Source organism: Dermochelys coriacea, chromosome 25 (genome assembly GCF_009764565.3).
Source record: "Dermochelys coriacea isolate rDerCor1 chromosome 25, rDerCor1.pri.v4, whole genome shotgun sequence".
NCBI lineage: Eukaryota > Metazoa > Chordata > Testudines > Dermochelyidae > Dermochelys > Dermochelys coriacea.
Window position 1 is genome coordinate 1,704,986 of NC_050092.1, and position 13,428 is coordinate 1,718,413.

A 13,428-nucleotide genomic window follows, 5' to 3' on the forward strand; every position below is an offset into this window, starting at 1 on the left:
AGCGGGCCCAGCCCCAATCTGGCAGCCTCTGTGCTGTTGGGGAGGATGAAAGCCTCCAGGAAGGAGAACATCAAGCCGGAACAGAGGGAACCGATCTCATAGACTGTTCTTCCCGACGTTGTCATGGTATCCTCACTCACTGAGGATACCCCTCTGGGGGACGGGACCCTGTTTTAGGAAAAAGAAAAGGAGGACTTGTGGCACCTTAGAGACTAACAAATTTATTAGAGCATAAGCGTTCGTGAGCTACAGCTCACTTCATCGAACGCATACAGCGGAAAATATAGTGGGGAGATTTTATATACACAGAGAACACGAAACAAAGGGTGTTACCATACACACTGTAACAAGAGTGATCAGGAAAGGTGAGCTACTACCAGTAGGAGAGCGGTGGGGGGAACCTTTTGTAGTGATAATCAAGGTGGGCCATTTCCAGCACTTTACAAGAACAGTAGGAGGGGAAATAAACAAGGGGAAATAGTTTTACTTTGTGTAATGACTCATCTTTATTCAAGCCTAAATTAATTGTATCCAGTCTGCAAATTAATTCCAATTCAGCAGTCTCTCCTTGGAGTCTGTTTTTGAAGTTTTTTTGTTGAAGAATTGCCACTTTTAGGTCTCAGAGTAGCAGCCGTGTTAGTCTGTATCCGCAAAAAGAAAAGGAGAACTTGTGGCACCTTAGAGACTAACAAATTTATTTGAGCATAAGCTTTCATGAGCTACAGCTCACTCAGGTCTGTAATCGAGTGACCGGAGAGATTGAAGTGTTCTCCGACTGGTTTTTGAATGTTATAATTCTTGACGTCTGATTTGTGTCCATTCATTCTTTTGCGTAGAGACTGTCCAGTTTGGCCAATGTACATGGCAGAGGGGCATTGCTGGCACATGATGGCATATATCACATTGGTAGATACGCAGGTGAACGAGCCTCTGATAGCGTGGCTGATGTGATTAGGCCCTATGATGGGGTCCCCTGAATAGATATGTGGACACAGTTGGCAATGGGCTTTGTTGCAAGGATAGGAAGAAACAGGAGACAGTAATGCGGGATTCACTTATTAGAACTTGAAGTATAGAGAATTGGGTTGTGAGGACTGGGAGGGACTCCAGCCATGGCGGGGGTGTCTCGGGGCTTCAGTCATGGAGGGGTTCTCGGGGCTAAAGCTGCGGAGGGGGGTCTGAGGGCTGTGCTCCGGCTGCAGAGTGGGGAGAGGGTCTCGGGGCTTGGGCTGGGGGGGAGGGGTTTTTGGGGCTCTGGCCATGGAGGGTGTCTTGGGGCATAGGCTGCAGGGGGGCAGGGCAGGGAGTCTCAGAGCTCCAGCTTGTGGGACGAGCAGGGGGTCTCAGGGCTCCGGCCCTGGAGAGGGATCCAGGCTTTGGAGGGGCCAGGGCATCTGGTGACAGAGGGAGGTCAGGGGGGGTTCAGGGCTCTGGCTGCGGGGGTGGGGTGGGGAGAAGGTCTTGGGGCTCAGGCTGTGGCAGGGGGGGTCTTGGGCCGCAGATGGAGGGAGGGGGTCTCGGGGCTCTGGCCACAGAGGGGAGTCTCGGGCCGAGTAGGGGGTCTCAGGGAGAGGGATGTGGGGCGGGCAGGGGGTATCGGGGCTCCGGCTGCAAGGGGGGGCATGGAAGGGGTGAAGCCAGAGGCTAGCCTCCCTGAAGTGGGGCTCCCCCCGCCACCCATGAGGAAAGGGCTAAATAAGAAAACAGAAAAAAAATCATAATGCTACTACATAAATCCATGGTACGCCCACACTTTGAACACTGTGGGCAGTTCTGGTCGCCCCATCTAAAAAAAAATTAGAATTAGCAAAGGTAAAGAGAAGGGCAACAAAAAGGGTTGGACAGCTGGAACAGCTTCCCTATGAGGAGAGGTTACGACGACTTGGATTGTTCATCTTAGAAACAGATGACCTGGGGGTGCTATGCAAGGGGTCTATGAAATAATGACTGGGGGGAGGAGGTGACTAGAGAAGTGTTATTTACTCTTTCTCCTAAGGCAAGAACTAGGGGCCACCCAATGACATGAACAGGCAGCAAGTTTAAAGCAAACCCCAGGAAGTGCTTGGCACAAGGCACAGACATCCTGGGGAGCCAAGGGATGTTGTGAAGGCTAAAGGCGGGGGGCCGGGTGTCACAGGCCAGGGAAGGCTAAGCCTCCCCTAACCTAGGCTGTGGCCGCTTCCGGTCTGTGCCCCCCTCCTCTGAGGCAAGTGGGGGCTCAGCTCCCCAGTTCCACCCTGGAGCTTGGGGCTTGGCTGGGGAGGCTCCGGGCGGTGCTCAAGCCAGCCCGGGGTGGGGCCAACGGGCGCGGCTGGGACTCCCCCGGCCTTGTGGGGTGGGGGCACTCGGGGCTCCGGCCGCAGGCGGTTCGGGGGCACTCGGGACTCCGGCCGCGGGGGGGCGGGGGCACTCGGGGCTCCGGCCGCGGGGGGGCGGGGGCGGGGGCACTCGGGGCTCCGGCCGCAGGCGGTTCGGGGGCACTCGGGGCTCCGGCCGCGGGGGGGGGCGGGGGCACTCGGGGCTCCGGCCGCGGGGGGGCGGGGGCGGGGGCACTCGGGGCTCCGGCCGCAGGCGGTTCGGGGGCACTCGGGGCTCCGGCCGCGGGGGGGCGGGGGCGGGGGCACTCGGGGCTCCGGCCGCAGGCGGTTCGGGGGCACTCGGGGCTCCGGCCGCGGGGGGGGCGGGGGCACTCGGGACTCCGGCCGCGGGGGGGGCGGGGGCGGGGGCACTCGGGGCTCCGGCCGCGGGGGGGGCACTCGGGGCTCGGGCGCAGAAGGAAGCGGAGAGGTCCCTGGTCCGTCATGGCTGTTAGCCCGGCACGAACCCCCGGCCTGGGGCCCCTGCAGCTCCCTCCGGCCACCCCGCTCCGGCCACTCCTTTGAGGCGCTCTGGGGAGGCCGGATGGCGCCGCCCCCCGGGGAGACCCCGTCGAGCGGGCTGGGCCGCGCGCCACGTTCCCGTGGGGGAGGGGCGGGACACAGCTGGGGCCCAGAGTCACGAGGAGCAGGGTCCGGGGCTGCAGGGCTGCGCGGGGATCATGGGGGAAGCACGCGCGCGCGCTCCCGGGGGGTCACGCGCGGTCTCGTCGGCGGGGCGCGCGGGCGGCCGGTGCGCAGGCGCGCTGGTCGCCCGTGTCCGGGATGGCGGCGGCAGCGGAGCCGGGAGTCGGGGCCGCGCCCCTCGCGGAGGAGCCGGACTCGGGTTCGCTATGCGCGGCCCCGCTGCGCCTGGCGCGGCTGCCCCTGGCCCGGGTGAAGGCGCTGGTCAAAGCCGACCCTGACGTGAGCCTGGCCAGCCAGGAGGCCGTGTTCGTCCTGGCCCGGGCCACGGTGAGGGGCGTCCGGGGCCGGTTGCCCGGGCCCTGGGGGTGCGCAGATCCGCCGTCCCCTTTTCCCTCTGTCCGGCAGCCCGGGGTGTGCTCATGGGGGAAGTGGGGTGCCCGTGGGGGGACCACCCAGAGGTGGGGTGCTCATGGGGGAAGTGGGGTTCCCATGAGGCAGCACCCAGAGGTGGGGGTGGGGTGCTCATGGGGGAAGTGGGGTTCCCATGAGGCAGCACCCAGAGGTGGGGGTGGGGTGCTCATGGGGGAAGTGGGGTTCCCATGGGGGAGCACCCAGAGGTGGGGGTGGGGTGCTCATGGGGGAAGTGGGGTTCCCATGGGGGAGCACCCAGAGGTGGGGGTGGGGTGCTCATGGCAGAAGTGGGGTGCCCCTGGGGGGAGCACCCAGAGGTGGGGGTGGCGTGCTCATGGCAGAAGTGGGGTGCCCGTGGGGGGAGCATCCAGAGGTGGGGGTGGGGTGCTCATGGCAGAAGTGGGGTGCCCATGGGGGGAGCACCCAGAGGTGGGGGTGGGGTGCTCATGGCAGAAGTGGGGTGCCCGTGGGGGGAGCACCCAGAGGTGGGGTGCTCATGGGGGAAGTGGGGTTCCCATGGGGGAGCACCCAGAGGTGGGGGTGGCGTGCTCATGGCAGAAGTGGGGTTCCCATGGGGGAGCACCCAGAGGTGGGGGTGGGGTGCTCATGGGGGAAGTGGGGTTCCCATGGGGGAGCACCCAGAGGTGGGGGTGGGGTGCTCATGGGGGAAGTGGGGTTCCCATGGGGGAGCACCCAGAGGTGGGGGTGGGGTGCTCATGGCAGAAGTGGGGTGCCCCTGGGGGGAGCACCCAGAGGGGGGGGTGGCGTGCTCATGGCAGAAGTGGGGTGCCCGTGGGGGGAGCATCCAGAGGTGGGGGTGGGGTGCTCATGGCAGAAGTGGGGTGCCCGTGGGGGGAGCACCCAGAGGTGGGGGTGCTCATGGCAGAAGTGGGGTGCCCGTGGGGGGAGCACCCAGAGGTGGGGGTGGATGCCCACGGGGAGGCTGTGGGTCTATCCTGTTTCTGAACTTTGCTTTTCCTCATGCGTTATGCTCTGAATCTCTTCCCCTATTTCTTCTGTTTGCGGCTTTCCTCTCCTCCCTCTCTCCCTTTCTGAACTGCCTGCCCCAGGCAGCGTTTGGCTCTTTTCAGTGAAGCTATGCTAATCACTAAAAGAAAAGGAGGACTTGTGGCACCTTAGAGACTAACAAATTTATTAGAGCATAAGCTTTCGTGAGCTACAGCTCACTTCATCGGATGCATTTGGTGGAAAACTCTAATAAATTTGTTAGTCTCTAAGGTGCCACAAGTACTCCTTTTCTTTTTGCGAATACAGACTAACACGGCTGCTACTCTGAAACATGCTAATCACTGCTGCCCTTGGATACGCGTTGATTTATATTGTGTTTGGCATCAGGTCAGTTACTTGCACGGGTCACAGGCAATAGGTCCTGTTGTCATGTAGGCAACAGGTGTTCCCGCCCCAATGTGAAACTGACTGGCATGCTCTTTGGTGGCTGAAGTAGTCTGTGCTTCAAAGACTGAAGAATTTAGAATCACAGAAACGTAGGTGATCAAGTTCAGTCCCCGGCGCTGAGCAGGGCCAAGTAAACCTAGGCCATCCCTGACTGGTGTCTGTCCAGCCTGTTCTTAAAAACTTCCAGTGACGGGGATTGCACAGGTTTCAGAGTAGCAGCTGTGTTAGTCTGTATTCGCAAAAAGAAAAGGAGTACTTGTGGCACCTTAGAGACTAACAAATTTATTAGAGCATAAGCTTTCGTGAGCTACAGCTCACTTCATCGGATGCATTTGGTGGAAAAAACAGAGGGGATTGCACAGTGTCTCTTGGAAGCCTATTCCACTTCTTACTATCCTTATGTTTAGAAAGTTTTCCCTAGTATCTACCTAAATCTTCCTTGCTGCAGATTAAGCCCATTACTTCTTGTCCCACCTTCAGGTTTCAGAGTAGCAGCCATGTTAGGCTGTATCCGCAAAAAGAGCAGGAGTACTTGTAATACCTTAGAGACTAAAAAATTTATTAGAGCATAAGCTTTCGTGAGCTACAGCTCACTTCATCGGATGCATCGAATGTTAAATAAATTTGTTAGTCTCCAACATTCCACAAGTCCTCCTGTTTTTTTTTGTCCTACCTTCAGTGGACATGGAGAACCAGTGATCACAGTCTTCTTTATAACAGCCCTTATGTTTGAAGACTCTTGTCAGGTCCTCGCTCAGCCTTTTCTCACATGCCCGGTTTTTTTAATCTTTCCTCATAGGACAAGTTTGCTAAATCTTTTATCATTTTTGTAGCTCTCCTCTAGACTCCCTCCAATTTGTCCATGTCTTTCCTAAAGTGTGGTGCCCAAAACTGGACGCATTATTCTGGCTGAGGCCTCACCAGTGCAGAGTAGAGAGGGACAGTTACCTCCTGTGTCTGACATATGACACTCCTGTTAATATACCCCAGAATGATATTAGCCTTTCTCACAACTGCATCATGACATTGGCTCATATTCAATTTGTGACCCACTGTAACCCACAGATCCTTGTCCATTTCAGTTTATTGCTTATTTTCATGCACAAGCAACAAAGGGCCAGGCCATCATAATCTCAGTGTGTAGCCCAGTGGACAGACCATTGGGCTCCAGCTCAGCCTCTGCCCTGCTGTATGATCTAGAGCAAATCACTTCACTTCTCTGTGACTCAGTTTCTCCATCTGTAAAATGGTGATAATGACACTGCTCTCATTTGTAAAGTGCTTTGAGGCATACTGACAAGTGCTAGATAAAAACTAGGTAGTGTTATTAATCTGCACTCTATACTTCACACATAAAACGGTCTCTTCCACGTATGATTTACCTATAGGGCAGCCGTGAGATCTCTTACTATTGAAACTTTTTTACTTTTACAAAACAGTACAGAACATGTACTAGCATATACCCAAGATTGTAAAAACCCTCTCAAAATAAGTAGAGAGAAATGCGCTTTAAGGTACAGAATCTGCTTTTTCAATTGAGATTGACCAATGTCATCAATTTGCAAAATCAGTTATTTGCAGCAAGTCTTTCCAGTTATTGGTATGAATTAGCACAGTTCTCTCCACTGTCTCCGCATAAACAAGACCAAATCAGAGATGCCAGACTGTTTTGAAACCCTTGCGTATTCAAGCAGCAAAGGGTCCTGTGGCACCTTATATACTAATACCCACTTCGTCGGCTGCAACATGTATTCACCCACGAAAGCTTATGTTCTGTTAATCTATAAAGTGCCACAGGACTCTTTGCTGTTTTTACAGATCCAGACTAACACGGCTACCCCTCTGATACTTGAGTATTCAAGAGATTCTTAGTCAGATCAGATCAGAGCCTGATCCTGCTAACACACAGCTGCATTTCAGGGAAACATTGTCCCCTGGAAGAATTTTTCATATATAATTTGAAACTAAAGTAAACTTCTCTGGTTGCAATGTAAAATGCATCCAATGAATGCATCCGATGAAGTGAGCTGTAGCTCACGAAAGCTTATGCTCAAATAAATTTTTTAGTCTCTAAGGTGCCACAAGTACTCCTTTTCTTTTTGCGAATACAGACTAACACGGCTGCTACTCTGAAAAATGTAAAATAAGACTCTTAAAAAAAAAATCTCCCTCTTCTCTTCTGGCCTGTACCCCACAACAGCCTCCTAGAGTTTGGATGGTGCCACAACATGGGCTGTGTCCATGCCTCTCTTATGGCAAAGCAAAACTGAAAATAACCTGTTTAGGTTGTACAGCTTCCTCTGTCACTGTTTGCCTCTTACTAGCAGCAATATTGAGTCGCAGAGGAACATGATTCTGAGATGATATATGCAGTGGAGGATTAAGGTTTGAAGTTAACTCTGGACGTGATCCAGTGGGGAGGCTGTCATCCTACAAGAAGCAGGGGAAGGGACTTTCAGTGCCCCAGGTACGGACTTGTGATGTTCATTAATCTGATAAGAAGCCTGTGGCTGTAGGCTATGGCAGTGGTCCCCAGCCTTTCTGTGGGAATAGCATATTCTATTACCAGAAGACTGGCGGGCACCAGATACCCCGCCGCCAAAATGCTGCCGAGAAGCAGCAGTGGCAAGAAACATCACCGCCAAAATGCCGCTGAGAAACAGCAACACTTCTCGGCAGCATTTCAGCAGGTGGTTCTTCGGTGGCGCGGTGTCCTGCAGGCGCACACAACTGCCCCAGCTGTTGCGCCCGCGGACACCATGTTGGGGACCCCTGGGCTATGGCATATTTATTATTATTTAACTGCTGACTGTGTGCTCAACACTTTATGGAACACCGAGCTCAGATAGTCTCTGCTCCAGGGAGATTACTGTTTAAACAAGAGACACAGAGAAGATAGGATGCTTTGGGAACAGCAGAAGAGGGAATGACTAGGATTTTTTTAAAAAGTGTTAATGTTGTTAATTTCCTTCTTGGGCATTGTGGAAGAAGTGAGCCATTAGGATGGATTTGAATGGCAAGAGAATGGTAGCTTGACAGACCAGAATAGGGAGGTTATTCCTTGCATAGCAGGAGCATTAAAGGCAGGAGGCGGTTGTCAGAGACGTGGCTAGGAATTGTTAGGGAGCAGAGCCGTAAGAGACCAGTTTGGAAATGTAGGCAAGAGCTAAGATAACTTCTTTCTTAGCATCCCCTAGGAGGCAAACTAACCCGAAGGTGATGAGGAATAGGCAGGGCGTGATTCAGTGACTCCTGTAGCTCCCATTAGAACCCTCTGGACACAGAGTGGGAAGCATACTGCACCATCCCACGGAGTGGTGTAGTGTGCACGCCTCTGTCCTGGAGAATTCCAGGTGCAATTCTGCTTGAGTGGGGCGGCTCTATGCCACCTCCAAAATGAGCATGTGAATGAGCATGTGAATGAATTGCCTTGTAGGACCGTTAGAATGTTTCGTTCAGTCACTTGCTCCCATTGGAGAGCAATATCTCCCTTTTGCAGAGATTTTGGCTGTATAATCTGGCTTCCACTTTCATTCAATAGTCAGTTCATTTTCTGTCTTGGTTGTGAGGCTTTTTCATTTAGATTGGTGCTGAGGCTTGTGTGGCTTTATTATGGTCTCTTTCAGGGCCCTTCCAGCTTTCTTTCACAGTTACCCTCACTAATTATCCTGTTTAACTCATCTTATCTATTAGCTTCCTTCATTTTATTAATGTCACTTATTCTTCCTGGCTGACAGAGTAGCCTGCACTTTTCTCCCTTCCTGGATTTTTGTTGCAGGTTACCATGGTTTAGGGCAGATAATTTGACTTGAAGTCCTGTGGTGAGCAGCTTGCTCTGAATCTGACTGTAGCATATAAAAATTCTGCATTCCTGTGCCATGGAAAAAGAGGCAGAAGAGAATAGAAATCTCTTTACATGTACCCATAAAGGTGCAATCATTTAAGGGCTTGTTTTATGAGAAGTTACATTTGCTGATTGGATCAGAAGACCTGAGGCAGATTTGCTAGGTTTCACATTTGCAATATTGAAGCTGAATGTCACCTGTCCTGCTCAATAAGCGCCTGCGCGCTGCGGGACGGTATATGACAACCTGTCAGATGGACTCTTGCCAGCCAGCGGGGAGCTAGCCAATCTAATACTGAATGGGCTAGTAGGTGCCTGTTCTCAGGGAGCAAGATAAATCTCTCCTTAACAAGCAGTGCTTATAACCTTGCTCAGAAAATCACCACTTGCTATATTTGCCTTGTCAGTTACAACCTTGTCTCAAACTTTCTCTTTTTAGAGCACAACAGTCTTGCTGTTTAGTTTCAGAGTAGCAGCCGTGTTAGTCTGTATCCGCAAAAAGAACAGGAGGACTTGTGGCACCTTAGAGACTAACAGCTTTATTTGAGCATAAGCTTTCATGGGCTACAGCCCACTTCATCGGATAGAATGGAACATATAGTAAGAAAATATATATATTTATATTACACACACATACAGAGAACATGAAAAAGTGGAAGTAGCCATACCAACTGTAAGAGGCTAATTAATTAAGATGGTCTCTAAGGTGCCACAAGTACTCCTGTTCTTTTTGCTGTTTAGTGTTTGTGAAACCATTAAGGGAAATTGTAGAAGCCCAAAATGCTTCAGCAGTTCAGTTTGATGAAGGTCCTGTCTGTCATCTCCCTGTAACAGGTTCTGCTACCTCTGCATTACCCTGTTTGGCCAAGATAGGGACCTGGATGATCATGAGCTGGGTAAGGCTCAGCCTGAACTTGAGGATGCTGGAAGGGAGACGAGTCTGGAGAGTTGGTAGGAGGTTATTTACTCCCTCTGTTAAAGGTGCATGTCTGCCCTTTGTCAAAGAATTCCACAACCTCGGGCTCTCCTAATTTGAGATAATAGTGGTGGCTATAAGTGCCGTCTAAGAGGCTGCAGACTTTGCCGCAGAAATCCTTTTTCACCTGTATACAGAATTGCTATACTGTTCTCAAGGCTATCCTGGAAGAGCAGTTGGGAGCTTTAGCTAGTGCAGAATGTGGCAACCCATTTTCTTAGTGCACCAGGCTGACGTGAGCACTGTACACCTCTGCTCTGCACTCGATTCCAGCTTGCTTCTGGTTGCAGTTCCAAATGTTATGATTGATAAGCTGTAAATGGTCTCTCTCTGCCCTGATGAGATCAGCTGAGCTACTCTTGCTCTCCGTTCCAGTGGTTGTGCTCTTGTAGTCTGGTGTCTGGGCAGTGGAGAGTGTCTAGCTTTGGAATTTGTTCCCTCTTCTGATCAGTTAGAGCCTGGGTTTCATGTCCTTCAGGGCACAGTACAAGATGTATTTATTTGCTGCAACTAAGAAGCTCATTTGGTGGTAGGTGGAGGTACTTATAGATAAGTTATTCTACATTGTCCATTGAAAGTAGTGCAGATATGACCGGCACTCAGAAGGTGCAGTGATGGGCAGTTGGTATCCCTGACAAATGCTTACTTTGGACAGCAAAGCCTGCTAAGCTCAAATCATCAAATGTCATAATTTTGCAAGTTGCAGGTCCTGGGGTAGGAATATTAACCATGGGCCTCAGTAATCCATGAAAATGGATAACTGATTCACAGAATCAGAAAAGTATGTTGCATGTTCAAGTGTGATGTTTTGAGAGAGAAGAAAAGCAAGACTCACACTTTCTTCCCTCACCTCCAGATATACACAGGGACCTCTAAAGACAACCCTCCACACCGCCCCCGGCACCATAATAACACTTGTCCCTGATATGCAGTAATTGTCTAGTTTAGAGGTTTCATTGAACATTATCTTAGAGTTGATCAAAGGAAAGGGAGCATCTAGAGGGGGGAGAGGGTGTAATTTTTTCCTTTAATCCATCAGAGCTCAACTGTGCTTGTAACAACAGGTTGCAGTCACACCTTTCACTTGTAACAATCTGTCTCTTCCATCCTGTAGGAGTTGTTTGTTGAAACCATAGCTAAAGATGCTTATGTGTATGCTCAACAAGGAAAAAGGAAAACTCTGCAAAGGAAAGATTTGGGTAAGAAGACCATTTTTGTTATGCTAACCTTTGTCAATAATGTTATTTGACTAAAGGCTCTTTCCAGATGATTCCATCTGTTTTGTGGCATTGTGGGTGCAGATTTAAAACAGTATTCTCTTGTTTCCAGAGATGAAAAGAAAAAAGCTCTCTTCTGTCACATATTACACTGTAAAATATTCTCCTCCCCCCCCCATAGTCTCCACAATGAATAAACCTATTTTTAAAAAGTCATGATTAAAATCATATACTGATGTGTTTAAAATATCTCTGCACTTGAATTGGTTTATCTATGCCAATTGTTTTCAATTCACTTTGTTTTACAGATAATGCCATTGAAGCTATTGATGAGTTTGCTTTTCTGGAAGGTGAGTTTCTGGTTGGTTTAATTTTGATTTAATTTTTTGCATACATTGTCTCCATATTGACAGAGGGAGAGCAGATATTTGCAGATCTTTCTGTTTTGACTTCAGTTTAGTAATAGCTAATGGCCCAACTAGAAATGTGCCACTTGTCTTGGTAACATTTGAAATTCAGCATTCAAAACATTGAACTGAGGAGTGAAGTGGAACATCAGCAATGAAATACCTTTCAGGGAGATTTGTTCTTAGAATTTTGTGATCTGGTTAAGCTTTGATAAGTTACAGCATCTTCCCTTGGCTGTTTGCAAAGTAGTTTCCACTGTTTGTTCATGTCTACCTGTGCTGTCTGCCTTTGTCCCTTTTGAATTTCCTTTTGAATTTCTAGGTACTTTGGACTGATCTCACCAGGAAAGGAGTTACCTGAAGAAGGAGTCAGCGGAATGGGGTGGTCCTTGGAAGACATGTGGCATGAGATTTTCAAATTAATCTAGATAAATTTTTGTGGAAGATGTCTCTGTTCCTAGACTACTTTGGAAATCTCAGCAAGAATGTATTGTAAAAAGCTTAAGTTGTGATAGTTCTTTATTTAAAATCCATATTTTTTTCATACATTTTTGTACGTAATATGACCTCCGGCTCACATTTCAGACTTTCACTGTGTAACACAGCAATAGCTCGGAATAGCCATGCTGTACTAGCATCTCCTCTAGAACTCAGTGATAATAAACATTATTGAGATTGGGGTGATCTTGCCTCTGAAGTCCGAGGGTAGTTATTTTTTTATGGAAATGTATTTCTTGTATATGTTACTCTCTTGGCCAAATAGAGTTAAATGTTTCTTGACCAATGGGTGTAATAGTTTATCTTCAATGTGTCTATGTGAAGGGACTGGGGTGGGGTGCGCAAATTCATGCATACATTATGGGAAATGTTGGCCTCATAGTGGGTTGGATAATATAACTTGGCATCTCAGTTGAACTAGGCAGTGTTCTGCAGGCAACAGTTGCAGATCCTTCATTGAGGTTGAGTTGAATTTTGCACTTAAGAGGGCTTCAGCCTCTTTGTTATGTATGGAAAATAGAGCATTATCTTTCCCAAAATTACAGCTTGTACTCTTTGACCATAGAATGAATTTTCTTAGAATGTACAAGTAAATCCATTGATTAGTATAGCAATTAAAATTAATTTTAAAATGGGTCTTCAAAAAATCTAGAATATGTCAGATCTCCTTCCCCCCGCCCCTCCCATGGCCTTAAGGAATGAAACAGATGTCTCAAACTTCCCATATAGTTAAAACTCACTAATCTTGTCTATAAGTGGCATATGAAGAATTTTTCGTTTAGGATTAGTAGTCATTTTTCCCTGTCACTCCACAAAACCAAAAATTTTTTCTACAGCTGAGGCTGAAGAATATTTTACTACAGAGAATTCAGAGTAGAACTGCACTTTCAAAATGACTGCCACTTCTTGTTCTCAGGGGACTAAGGCCACAAGAACCCTTGAGCAAACATGGCTGCTCTCTCTTCAGCTGCTCCTCAGAGATTTTCCCTGAGCCTGCTGACAACATAGGTGGTCAACATCTTCTCTGAAGGCAGCTTGGCTTCACTCTTGCTGGGATCAATGGGAAGCACTGGCCATTTTGAAAAGGACGCTTAACTGAGGGTAGCTCATGACTTCAGTCCCACTGAGAACAATGGGAGACGATAACCATTCTGAAAAAAAGGATAAATCTTTGGGAGTTACCGTTAAGGAGAAGATTTTACGTACCAGCCTCAGCTGACAAAAGGGCATGGCTACACTTGCAGATGTAGAGCGCTTTGAGTTAAACCCGCCTTCCAAGAGCGCAGTAGGGAAAGCGGTGCAGTCTGTCCCCAATGACAGCTGCAAGCACACTGGCGTGGCCACATTTGCAGCACTTGCAGCGGCATTGGGAGCAGTGCATTATGGGCAGCTATCCCACAGAGCACCTCTTCCCATTCTGGTGCTGTGGATTGTGGGAAGGGGGTGGGGAGTGCAGGGCATTCTGGGTCCTGTCCCAAAGCCCCGTGATGCATCTGTTCGCATCCTGGCATTCCCTTTGGTTCTGTCCACATTTGGTGCCATCTTTCAACGGTTTTTGTACTATGCGCTCTGTCTTCCCTTTCGGTCTGCGGGAATGGAGCCCAAACTGCTGAGGAGTATGCTGACGAGTCTCACCAGCACGTCATGTTTGGCAGTC

At 49.7% G+C, this 13,428-nt stretch overlaps 1 protein-coding gene across 1 annotated transcript; it reads left to right on the forward strand.

Annotated features, from left to right (window-relative positions):
* Positions 1 to 3,097: 3,097 nt before the first annotated feature.
* POLE4 (DNA polymerase epsilon 4, accessory subunit) lies at positions 3,098 to 11,949 on the forward strand. The gene is made up of 4 exons (XM_043502868.1): positions 3,098 to 3,329; positions 10,764 to 10,848; positions 11,175 to 11,216; positions 11,596 to 11,949. The coding sequence occupies exons 1-4, from the start codon at positions 3,141 to 3,143 to the stop codon at positions 11,607 to 11,609; spliced, it is 330 nt and encodes a 109-aa protein (XP_043358803.1). The 5' UTR covers positions 3,098 to 3,140; the 3' UTR covers positions 11,610 to 11,949.
* Positions 11,950 to 13,428: the final 1,479 nt, after the last annotated feature.

What these genes read in the sequence shown, in the direction of transcription:
- POLE4 (XM_043502868.1), top strand. Translation starts at nt 3,141, where the DNA reads ATGGCGGCGGCAGCGGAGCCGGGAGTCGGGGCCGCGCCCCTCGCGGAG. An exon ending in TCGTCCTGGCCCGGGCCACG is followed by an intron (nt 3,330 to 10,763) that starts GTGAGGGGCGTC and finishes TCCATCCTGTAG; the next exon opens with GAGTTGTTTGTTGAAACCAT. An exon ending in TCTGCAAAGGAAAGATTTGG is followed by an intron (nt 10,849 to 11,174) that starts GTAAGAAGACCA and finishes TTTGTTTTACAG; the next exon opens with ATAATGCCATTGAAGCTATT.